The sequence below is a fragment of the Arvicanthis niloticus genome, chromosome 15 (genome assembly GCF_011762505.2).
Source record: "Arvicanthis niloticus isolate mArvNil1 chromosome 15, mArvNil1.pat.X, whole genome shotgun sequence".
Classification (NCBI taxonomy): domain Eukaryota; kingdom Metazoa; phylum Chordata; class Mammalia; order Rodentia; family Muridae; genus Arvicanthis; species Arvicanthis niloticus.
In genome coordinates this window covers 67360193-67373243 of record NC_047672.1, presented here as the reverse complement: position 1 = coordinate 67373243, position 13051 = coordinate 67360193, and the positions used below count along the sequence as shown (strand labels likewise).

Sequence of the window (13051 nt, the reverse complement as noted above, 5' to 3'; positions counted from 1 at the left end):
GATACATTTTTTAAAGATACTCAGATTGTACACTGGTGAGTAGAATTCAAGAGTGTGATATAAACATTGTATTTTTGAGACTAAGACGATGGTGACTTGTATTCAGCGGTTTTCCCAGAGACATGAGAAGGCAGATAGATATGAGGGTACATGGGATTTACAATTAAAAAAAATGCTTGAAGACTTTAATTCGCAGCTTTCTGCTACAGTATATCCCTTCCATGTTAAAGGTCCTGGGTTGATAATCTATCATTAAAAGAAGAAAAGGAAAGAGGAAAGAGTAAAAAGGAGACAGGAGAAGAGAGGAAAGGTAGGAAGAGGAGAGCAGAACAGGAGAAAAGAGGAGGGTAGAAGAGGGGAAGTGAGGAGAAGGAATAGAAGGGAAGGGGAGGGAAGAGGAGAGAAGGGAAGGAGAAAGAAGAGGAGAAAAGAGAAAAAGAGAAAGATAAAGAAATGGGAAGGAAAGAGAAGAAAGGGAGACTTAAAAGTTAAAAGAAGAAAGGAAGGAAATTATTACTTCTATGTTACTTTTATAAACAACATTAGATGTGGTAAATACACATTTGTTACCTACAAAAATCAATATACTGACATGTATATAAAATCAATATTGCTTTATTCATGTGAGTTTACTCATGGGGCCTAATCCCACATAAATCATATAATCAACAAATAGCTTTATGAATCTCAACTCAAGAGCACTGCAATTTATCCTGTACATCCCAGGCTAAATCAAGGCTATTAGAGATGGCAACAGAACTGAGATTTATTGTTTGATAATACACACAAAACAATTAGCTGGTTAAAGATAACTATAGAGGCATGAATGCAGTTCAATAACCATCACCACCACCACCACCACCAACAACAACAACAAAATATCTAACATCAACCAGAAACCAAAAACAAATTTGTCCATAATTGAAGTAGCAAACAATGCCTACCCCCGACCCAAAAGAAACCGAATACCATGACTGCTTAAGTGTTTTATTGTTGTGGAGACATGAAAGTACAATCAGGATGAATGTTCATTGTTTTTATAATTTTCTGATAAGGTAAATATACTTAGCCTATAATTATGAATTTACTACCAAGTTACAAAATCATCCACTAGAAATCTGACTGTTATTTCTACCATGACTTTCTTAATTTCACTAGACTGGAAAGTTCATGTCAGAAAGGATATCCTTGTGTTTGCTCACCACTATATCTCTAGAATTTAGAAGAGAACTCAGTCTCTATTAGCTTCTCAGTAAGTATTTTATTGAAAGTCTTCATAAATCTTCTGCCTTTTGGTCTACTTCTTAAAATAAAAGAACATCCACTCTTTATATTCTAGAAGATTGTGAAGCTAGATCATGTATGTCTGTGTCATTAGATATTTACTTACTTACTTACTTACTTACTTACTTTCTAATCTGTAGTACTACAAATTGCATGTCAGGGAAATCTTCAGAGATGAGTAGAAGGCTTACAGATCAAACATGAGGCTCTGGTCTCAGTTCTTAACACCATAAAGCATAGATGGAGAGAGCAGCAGAAGAAGACAGAAGGGGAACCACACAATTTATAAAATAAAAAAATATTAGCAGTTGGCAGGCATTAGAAGAGCTGAAAGGCAAGTAGTACTAGAAGGCCTGAGTTATGTAGACAGAACAAACACATTAAAGTCAAGCCTAAATTCTTTATAATTCTCACCCAGAGATAGTTTTGTATATGGAATGATCATCACTAAAATACTTTTTGAAGCCTGAAAATGATAAGTAAAAAGAGAAGTTATCAATAAAAGCAAGGTATCCAGTAACTAAACAGATTAAGATCATAGAAAAACAGAAATGTGAACATGTCAGTTGAAGCACCTTGTCCCAGAGGAACTTTCTTGTTCCTAGGCTTTATAAACTAAGTAGACAGGAAGTTCATCCTGGAGTGTTGTTTAAAAAAAAAAATCTCAAATGCTTGATTTACCAAATAAAGACTTAGGAGCCAGACACTATGGTAAAAACCTGTCCGAGGGTCTCACAATATTGTCAAATATCCTGCAACACTGAAGAGCTAAGAAAGCTTCAGCAGCAGCATAAGTCTCAAGAAACAACCACTGGGCTCAGACTGTTAAAATGGAAGTAGAAAGATGACTAGACCAGGCCCATGTCCTCAGGCAAGATTTCTTCAGCCATTCACCACAGGAGCAAAGGCAGACAGGCTCAGTCTCCACAGTTGTGAATCCAGCATCTGATTCACATGATGGGAATTTGCTCCTACTCTAACCGAATGTCAAGTCAAATGCATTTGCCCTGCAAGGAGAGATAACACAAGCCAGAAGAGTAAGTGCTTTCATAGGTAGTCATCATTAAGTCAGCAATTACTGACATATTAGGAGAGTGAATCAACCAAAACCCAAGTAACAAAACTAAAAATAGAAATTCTCAAAAAGGAAACATCTTCCTGCTTTTAAGCATTTTTTTTTTTTTTTAGAAAACCAAAATCAGTTCAAATAAATATACATAAAAAATGTTAGTCAACCTTTCACCTGGGAATTTGTGAGTAATACAAAGAAACAACTGCTAAGAGAAACATCAGAGAGTGGTCAGTGGTCCAATGTTATTGGCAGGCTAATTGAGGAAGCTCCTGCTACCTGGAGCATGCAGGGCAAAGTTACTAAACCATAGGTTATGTAACTCAACATTGCTATGAGATAGATTCCAAATGTCTTTATCACAAATAAATGACAAATGTTTAAGATAACAAATAAACTGAATAGAGCACTATAAAGTGTATAAGTAGATGGAAAAGTCACACTGGGACCCATGAGAATTTATCACTGGCAAAATAAAAATAATTTTGAGAAAAGATGCTAAAGGTGAATTCTGTGTTCTCACTGCAAATGTGACAATTGTATATGTAGCCAGATATAATCATTCTATAATGTATTCATACATCGTAGCATTGAATAGATTGCTAATACATGCAAATTTAAACATGACAATTTGAGTAAAGAATGCATGTGAAAAAAAATGAAAACTTTAGAATTGAAAGGCCTGAATAATTTTCATAAAAGTAGTCATTAACTCACATTAACTAGGCTATCATCCAAACATATGACAAAAATTAGGGTTAATAATCAGAATAAATAATTCAGTGACAGTCATTCAAACTGATAGCAGGTAAGAAAACAAGGGAATATGGCATATTGTATTGTAGTATAATAGTATGGAGTATTAGTATCTGTTATACCAAAAGGAGAGGAGACATAGTAGAAAAGAAATATTACCTATGAAATTACCAATGAAAGCTTAGTGTCCCAGCTCCACCCAGGAGAGCTATTAGCAGGTGAGGGCTTTGGGTAAGAAAGGCTTTGTCTTCAGTGAAGTAACCATTTGTGAGTTACTAGTTATCTAGCAGATATCTTCATACCTACAACCATAAAGGTTGCCCTGGTTAAACCTAGTGGATAGCAAAGAAAGAAAATAAAAATAAAGCAATGGAGAGATCTAATTCTAGCAACTGAACAGCAAACCTAAAAGCTTTAGCATGAAAAGAGTCAAGTGCAAAACAAAAACAGTACAGGCAGCAAATAATCAAACAGAGGGCTGAAATTAATAAAATAGAAACAGTATAAAGAATAATGAAAAGAAGAATTTATTGTTTGAGAAAATTAACAAGATAGCCAAACCCTTATCCAAACTAACTAAAAAGTAGAGATATAATATCAAAATTAAGAAAATCAGAAATGAAAATAGGGGCATATCTACAGACACCAACGAAATCCAAAGAATCATTAGGATTCAAAAATCTGTACTTCACAAAATTGAAAAGTCTAAAGAAAAGAAACAATTTTCTCGATCGATAGATATCACGTAACAGTTAAATCAAGATCAGATAAATGATTTATACCTACTAAGGAAATACAAGCAGTTATTAAAATTCTCACAAACCAAAAAGAAAAGCCAAACAAACAAACAAACAAACAAGCCCAGGGCCAGACAGTTTTAGCACAGAATTCTACCAGACTTTCAAAGAAGAACTTATGCCAATACTCCTCAAATTATTACCCAAAATAGAAACCGAAGAGTATTTTCAAGTTTATTTTATGAGGCCACAGTCACCCTGATACACAAACGTCACAAAGATTCAGCAAATTGAGTTGTTCCAGGATATTTGATCACATCAAGAACTTCACTATTGTGTTATTTACTAGAAAACCCTGATTTTAGTTGTGTTGTGGCTCAGCTTTAGCACACACCTTTGTCTGCTTGAACACAGTAAACAAGATTAAACAAAGTCAATCATAGGTCAAGAGACAGGGCAAGCAACCAGTTGACAGGAAGTAAACATAGATTATTAAGAGAAAAAAAAAAAAAAACAAAAAAACAAAAAAAACTGGTCGGCCCGGAGCACAGCCAGCAGAGGTGAATTGCTTGCAGTCCCCAGACCGCCATTGTCTGTTTCTGGGCTTTGGTCAGAGGAGCCTTTCAGGAAACCAAGAGCGTTCTGCTCATCCTTGGAGACCTGCAAGAGCCCCAAAAAACTACCAGCTTGGAACATTGCCCCACCAATCCTTTGCCGGTGGGGTCCGCCTGAGACACATCAAGAAAAGTCGGGTCCGCTGACTTCTATTATCTGGCCCACAATTCCTCCTGCCTTCCAAACAAGTCCTGATGTCAACAGGATTTTCCAGCCAACACCAGATGCCTAAAGGACAATTTAAGAACACGGTCAACAAGCCCCAGGGCAATATGTTACCACCAGAGCCCAGCTGCCCTGCTGCAGCAAGCCTTAGGTATCCTAACAAAACTGAAGGACAAGAAGATGATCGAGGGCTTTAAAGAGAAAATGATTAAATCCCTTAAAGAAGTAGAGAAAAATACATCCAAACAGGTGGAGGGTATAAATAAACCTGTTCAAACCTGAAAATGGAAACAGAAGCAATAAGGAAAACAAAAACAAAGATGGAAAACTTACCAAAAAGAATAGGAACTGTTGTGCCATGAAATGTTCGTGAACTGCAAGACCAAAGAGGAGGCAAACCAGATGCAATTGCATTAAGGTCTCTTTATTCAAGCTCAAACTTGGGCTCCTCTCCAAATTAACAACAGCAGGAAGGTGGATCCTTGAACCTAGTTTTAGGCAAGCATTTATAGCGGTAAGAAGGGGGTATCTAGTGTGGTACACATCTGATTGGGCCATTATGACCTTTAACATAATTGGCTGGTGATGGGAGTGGAACTATAAACTTAACTTCTGTTTTCCTCCTGATTGGTGAAGTGTCAGTGGCAGACTTGTAACCTGGGGGTGCGGATTTGTTGGAGAATACCTTGAAACAGGTGTTAGATTCAGGTCTTTGTGGGAGGTAACCTAGAAACAGATGCTAGATACTGGCCTGTTCACTAACTTGAGTTCAACCTCAAGTCAGGTTCTCTGACATGGAGTTAAATTCCAAAGATTTCATCTCTCACTCCAACCTTTCTCTGATAACTAGAAGGCCCGATCATGGGGCTTCCTGAAGCTATTATTACATTTTAGAGGACACACTTTACCTGTCCTCAGTCCAACCTGAAAAGGTATTTATAAACATCAGTAAATATTTATAACAAAAATTTCTGGTTTTATCTCTGTGAAGTCTGTCTCTCAGTAGACTCTGGGCTTTTGTACCTCTGAACCTGTTACCAGGGTTCTTCTCATTAGTCACCACATTAGTTAGCTGGTAGACTTTACATTTCTTGACAATCTCAGCTATCTGTGAGTTGCCATCTCTAATACTGATGTTAGCAAATCCTGTATTCTCCAGACAACCATTTGGGAAAAGCAGGGGAATCTTCTGATGTATGTGTAATCCAATTTCTTCTGGAACATGGACTTGTAATCTGCTGTTCTCAACCATCTACCATAACATTGGGACATGGGCAAATTTCTAGCCCAAGTTATGTCAGCATGTCAGGCTGTTTTATCTACCCTATTGTTACCTTTGAAACTGGGTCCTTCCCACTCTGGTGTCTTAAGCAGTAGATGATGGCCAGCTTTTTCCTTTGATGAGTATAAAGTGTCCTTCCTTATTTTTTTTGATTACGTTTGTTTGAAAATCGATTTTATTTGATGTTAGAATTGCTACTCCAGCTTGTTTCTTGGGACCATTTGCTTGGAAGATTATTTTCCATCCTTTTACTCTGAGGTAGTGTCTGTCTTTTTCACAGAGGTGCGTTTCCTGTGTGCAGCAAAATTCTGGGTCCTGTTTATGTATCCAGTCTGATAGACTATGTCTTTTTATTAGAGAATTGAGTCAATTGATATTAAGAGATATTAAGGAAAATGATTGTTGCTTCCTGTTATTTTTGTTATTAGATGTGGAATTATGTTTGTGTAGCTATCTTCTTTTGGTGCTGTTGGAAGATTACTTCCTTGCTTTTTCTAGGTTGTAGTTCCCCTCCTTGTGTTGGAGTTTTCCACCAATTATCCTTTGAAGGGCTGGATTTGTGGTAAGATATTGTGTAAATTTGGTTTTGTCATGGAATATCTTGGTTTCTCCATCAATAGTGATTGAGAGTTTTGCTGGGCATAGTAGTCTGGGCTGGTATTTGTGTTCTCTTAGGGTCTGTATGATATCAGTCCAGGATCTTCTGGCTTTTATAGTCTCTGGTGAAAAGTCTGGAGTGATTCTTATAGGTCTGCCTTTATATGTTACTTTACCTTTTTCCCTTACTGCTTTTAGTATTTTTTCTTTGTTTTGTACATTTGATGTTTTGACTATTATGTGACAGGAGATATTTCTTTTCTTGTCTAGTCTGTTTGGAGTTCTGTAGGCTTCTTTTATATTTATGGACATCTCTTTCTTTAGGTTAGGGAAGTTTTCCTCTATAATTTTGTTGAAGATATTTACTGACCCTTTAAGTTGTGAGTCTTCACCTTCAGCTATACCTATTATCCTTAGGTTTGGCCTTCTAATTGTGTCCTGGATTTCCTGGATGTTTTGGGTTAGGAACTTTTTGCATTTTGCATTTTCTTTGACAGTTGTGTCAGTGTTTTCCATGGTATCTTCTACACAGGAGATTCTCTAGTTTCTCTTGTATTCTGTTGGTGATGCTTGAGTCTATGACTCCTGATCTCTTTCCTAGGTTTTCTATCTTCAGAGTAGTCTCCCTTTGAGATTTCTTTATTGTTTCTACTTCCATTTTTTTAATCCTAGATGGTTTTATTTAATTCCTTTACCTGTTTGGTTTTGCTTTCTTGCAATTCTTTAAGGGATTTTTGTGTTTCCTCTTTAAGGGCTTCTACCTGTTTACCTGTGTTCTCAAATTCTTTGAGAGTGTTATTTATATCCTTCTTAAAGTCCTCTATCATCATCATGAGAAGTAATTTTAATTCTGAATCCTGCTTTTCTGGTGTGATGGGGTGTTCAGGGCTTGCTATGATGGGAGAACTAGGTTCTAAGGATGCCAAGTAACTGGTTTCTGTTGCTTATGTTCTTGTGCTTGCCTTTCACCATCTGGTGAACTCTAGTGCTACCTGCTCTCTGACTGGAGCCTGTCTTTCCAGTTATCTTGATTGTGTCAGAACTCCTCAGGGTCTAGATATCTCTGTGATCCTGTGATTCTGAGCTCCATCTGCTCTGAGTACAGTGGCTCCTCTAGGATGTCTCAGGATATGGTATCTCCACGGGAGCAGACCAGCTAGGTGTCAGCTGCTCTGGGTGCTGTGTCTCCTCTAGGATGTCTCAGGATAAGGTTTCTTCACAGGAGCAGACCAACTAAGTGTCCACTGCTCTGAGTTCAGTTGTTCCTCTAGGATGCCTCAGGATATGGTGTCTTCATGGGAGCAGATCAGCTAGGTGTCTGCCCTAGCCACAGGACCAGGCAAGGGCTAATATATTTTATAGGCTGTTTCAGATGCAGATACCTTAGGAAAAAATATGTTTAGTGATGTAAAGAGAAGTCTGCCTTGCTGGGGATTACAAATTGTTATTGAAAAAATTCAAAGAAAAATTTCTATCAATCACCTAGGATGGCCGGGCAGTGGTGGCGCACACCTTCGATCCCAGCACTCGGGAGGCAGAGGCAGGCGGATTTCTGAGTTTGAGGCTAGCCTGGTCTACAGAGTGAGTTCCAGGACAGCCAGGACTACACAGAGAAACCCTGTCAAAAAAAACAAAAACAAACAAACAAACAAAACAAAAAAACCTAGGATAGAGGATATGTTTACAGAAAAGTAGACCACAGAAAGTACAAATCAAAAGAGATCAACTATTACCTTTTAATGACTTTCAAAATTTGCTAGAAGATATTAACTGGATGCAGTCCAAAACTGGATTAACAACTCAAGAGCTAAGTAATTTATTTAATATCTTATAAGGCAATAAAGACTTAAATAGTCCAAGAAAATTATCAGCTTGAGAGAGAATTGTTGAAAAAACATTCCAGGATGCGCATGTGGATTGCTTAGATCCAAAGCCTAATTGTATTTTAGTTATATTACCTTCTAAACATTCTCCCATAGGAATTCTTATGCCGATAGAAGATATTTATTGCACTCAAATAAAGTTAAAAACCTATGTTAAAAAAAAACTTTCTGAATGGATTTGGAAAGGAAAAATGAGACTTCATCATTTAACAGGTGTTGTGACCTAGGAGTCACACCATATATTACATGTATACTATTGAAGACCCCCATACTCGGGAGACCCTTCCTCAAGCCTCCGGAATCGCGACCACCCAAAAATCAAAAGAAACCATACCTGGATGCAATCAGCAGAGGTTTATTAGGGGAGGAGCCGGCGGTCAAAAACGACAAGCTCTTTAGCTCCAAGAGCAGGGTTTTTGGCTACGTGTGGTGGGTTAAAGGGTCTTTTATAGCATGGGGTGGGGGAGGAAGGCATTTTCGCGCGCTTACACATGATTGGTTGTTTTACAAATTTTGAACATAGCACTGGGAAGACCAAGGGAGGGGTAACCAAGAACAGTGGAACATTTCAGAGAATCTAGCCCAAATGATCTAGAGTCATGTGAGATCACTCTGCACACTCATTCTTCTCAAAAATGTGGTTTTCACCATGCTATTGTGTCCTCTTCTGCCATTTCAGATTACTATCTTTACTTTTTCCGGCTATAGGGCTATGGCCCCACCTAGGTGATAGCACCTTTATCTGTAATCAGGAATGCCTTCCTGCCTTGGGCGAGGCTTGGGGAATGTAATCCAGCAAGTGTCCTTCACCTGGAATGTGAAGGCCTGAAATCTTATTTTCAGTTCCGAGTTCTGTAAGGCGGAAAAATCTACACATATTTCATAAAATGGCCTTTATAATTTTTCACTCTACATCCCCACTTCTTCCAATTTGGTTGTTTTTAATCATAAAAACTCAATTATTAATAAGTCTATTTTCACCCCACTTCTTCCGATTAGGATCTTTAGAAAAGTCTAAACTCCAGTGTCATAATAATTACCATTTTCTTGACCCAAAGTCTTATATTGGTGGCACAACACAAAAAGCTGAACAGCATTTATCCTTTCTCTAACAAAAGTTACTAATCTATTTAAAATGTAGGGGCCTATGGTTAAAAGCAAAAGTAAAATCACAAGGGGTCCAGCAAGGGAGGATTGAACCAACTCTCAAATCAACATTGCTGTGCCTCTCTATCTTGTCTCTGGTGTAACCTTTCTCTGAATTTACTCTCTGGTCACTCTTGAATGGTCTACATAATAGTAACATTTCTTCTTAGAGCAGCACACAGACTTTCTCTTTTAAGAAACAGCAAGTCTAGTAACAACTTAACTTTGTTGCTGACTGTTCTAGGGCTCTCAAATCTACATCAGTGGCAGCTCTCAGCTGATGAAAATAATGAGGTGTCTATATCAATGTAGTTACACCTGTCTCTATACCTATGGCCACTCCTAGTCACAATGTAACAGCGAGAGTCAAGGAAAATAGGCTCTCTGCAGAATCATCTAGGGTGTATCTCAAACTCAGTTCAAGAGTACCTGCGGGATCTAGCTGGACAAGTACACAATAATCTTTGACTGCAAGCTCACCATTTATCAATCTTAGGAACTAAGTATCTGTTAGCAGGGCTTCTTGGACCCTATTCTATTGACTAGGGGTTTCAAAACATTTCCTTTTCTTTGTAACACACTTTCAAAGTTGTCTTCTGACTTTTCCACATTTTGTGGCACATAGCTGTCTACATATATATAAAACCACATATATAATAAAGAGAAATTGCAAAAGGAACAAATCTATATAACTCTAGATTCACATTTCAACTTCAATCTTGTAATCACAAGCTGTCATTTAACCTTGGGTGTATACACACTAAGCCCCATCCTCTAAGGCAGCATTGCCCCTGTGCCTCTAGGGTGGGATGTCTCAGGAGTCAGGGCCTGCTCTTTGGCCTTGTAAAATAGCAAACGACCTTGAGCTAAACAGCAGGAGGTTGCTCTGTCATCTGGATGTTCAGGCACGTGTTGGTGGATTTCAAGGAGGTCAGATGGTCAGCAGCACCAGGAAGTCTCTTAGTAGCCTGAAAAATCATTTCTCACACAAAAGGGACATTCTGGGTATGGAGCAAGGACAAGGGACACTCTAGCCAGCGCCAGTTCCCAAAGGTAGTTTAAAAACAGTGGAGCTTCTAATATCTCTGACAATTCCTGACTTACCTTAAAACTGCTATCTGATCTAATTACCTAGGACACTTGAAACCTCGAGAAGGTCCCTATTCTAGGCTGTTTTCTCCTAGGTATTTCTTATCTACTCTAAGTCTTATTATTTCTCTGGCTCAGAACCTAAGGTCCCTTATACGCTTTAAGTCTCTTGGCTGCTTGGTTGCACTCATATCTTAAGAGTCCATCTGTGTGTATTTAGCCTGGTAAATCCTTTGCTTTCTGGGGAGTATAGTTCCCCCTTCTTGTGTGCACCATTGTCTCTTTTTCTCTAGATAGTATCTGGCAGTTTGGCTAGCAATCTGAGTTCTTTTTCTTACTCTGTACTTTAAGTGAGGCCATCTCTTAGGCCCACAACTGGAACAGGCTGCCGTATCAAGACACTTGATCTGTCCGGTTATTGCCTCAGGCCACTGAGTCTCCTCCCTTTTGGTGTCCTGGGCAACGAGTACTCACAGTTGCTGGCTTCATCAGGGTTTCCTCTCTTGGTATGTCGTTCTGCGGACATGGGCTGTGGCAAAAGCATACCTGTTGCCCATGCAGATGTTGGTCTTCTTGTCAGCCCCAAGTTCCAAGGTTGTTCTCTGCACTGATGATCTCAGGGGTAGGGAGTCAGTCCAGATGACATTTGTGTCCACCACAGTAGTGCTGGCTTGCCTCTGACCAGCATGGAGAAAACTGCTCCCGTCTGTAAAGCATGTTACCTCAGCTCCCGGCTGGAGTCAGTAGGAGGAGCCTTTCTTCTACCCGTGAGTTCTTGTCAGTTAGTTGCAGCCTGTCTGGGCCCCAATCCTGGGGAGTAAGTCTCAACCCGACAGAAGGTAGGAACAGTCTACCATAAATGAATGGGATACCCAGCCCATCTCTTAGTCCACCATTTTCGGGTAGTCCATAAATATATTTTGGCCCATTGGCCTGGAGGAGGACCCTGTCTATCTTAATCACTGTCTTCACACAGAGCTAGTATCTTCACCATCTGGGATGTTTTTCAAGGCCTGGGATTTCTTGGCCCTGGCTTCTATTTGTTAGGGCCCTCTTGGACCCTGAAGCTGGCTCCTTTACTTGCAATGCGCACACTGGTCTTTTTCAAAGAGTTTTATCTCTCTTTGATTGGAATCCCTTTTTTCTGCTTTCTGTAAATTCTTTCCTGTCACCTTTCTCTTTCTTCACCTCTCTCTAGTCTCCTCTATTCCTCTCTATTCCTCTGGACTCACAGCAACTTATCTCTATTCTTCTTCTCTACTCTTTTCTGTAAAATCTTCTCTCACTTGCTATTACCATCAATAATTTTAATATGTAGTATACTTCCTAAATCTTTCAATGACTTATCTTGTAGTCTCTGTAGCCTCTGGAGCCTTGTCTACACTGACAGAATGTCTCTATGAGCTAGTCTAGAAAGGCTGTGGGTAACTTATCTGATCTCTGCTTAATCTCATGTGTCCTGATCAAAATTAGTGGCGTCTCATGTAACCCTCTCTCTCAAGATCTATCAGTGGGATCTGGCGTGGGCCTTTGGGTGTCCCTTACCTTCTGTCACATGAAGGTCTCAGTCATATCTGGTCCAAATTGACCTGCTGCTGACCACGGCCTGATCAATTGACGGGGTCCCCAATCTGAAGACCAGAACCTGCAAAGGTCTTGTGAAAGCAAGGCTTTTACCTTATTTATTGCTTTGAACTCTGTGTAGACTGATGCATTTGTGAGGCTGCATGACTGCTGTTCACATCACACTAGAGACCATAACCTAATTCAGTCTGCAAACAGTACCTTGTCCACAGGTGTAATGTGAGCTCACCTCTGAAGCTCTAAGAAAGAAATCAAATTAGAACAAATAGCCTTATCTATAGCATTTCACAGTAAGGACTATTACGATGTTAAAGGTTTACACAGTATTAACAATTTTTAAAAGGCAACTTGAGTTACATTTGACACTTAATTTGAATTGAACTTTTAACAAAATAGAAACTTTGGTCATAGTTCTATAAAAACCTTTTGAAGAGTTATTTCTGATTACAACAAGAACAATAAAGTAAACATTTTTATGTCTAACATAAGAGCACAAGTCTTCACCACTTCTTCAATTTTATCTTGTCAGAACTCTCATCTTTGAACCAAATCTTAATGAAAATCTCATATAAATAATGAAATTGACTCAAACAGTAATGGCTAGAAAATTTATCAAAACTGAAGCATATATATTTCTGACTCAGGGCAGCCTATAACTTTTAAGCTGTAATTTTAGAAAAAAGCACTCCTTTACTTATAAAACTGGGAAAAATCATTATCAACTTCCTTATTACAGAAGCTAAAAAACTGCTGGCCCCCTTTTTTTCTGCTTTCTGCTGGTGCCCTTCTCCTAGCCACAGAGCAGGGCGAATTATCAGTTTTTCTTGTGTAAATCAAGACTGCC

General features: G+C 38.8%; 1 protein-coding gene across 1 annotated transcript in view; it reads right to left on the bottom strand.

Moving 5' to 3' along the window:
• The window catches only part of LOC117720479 (cadherin-related family member 4-like), a 118581-nt gene extending 112703 nt beyond the window's left edge, over positions 1 to 5878 (bottom strand). The window contains exon 1 of the mRNA XM_076913180.1: positions 5650 to 5878. Within this exon, the coding sequence (XP_076769295.1) occupies positions 5650 to 5878 (229 nt within the window). The remainder of the gene's footprint in view (positions 1 to 5649) is intronic.
• Positions 5879 to 13051: the final 7173 nt, after the last annotated feature.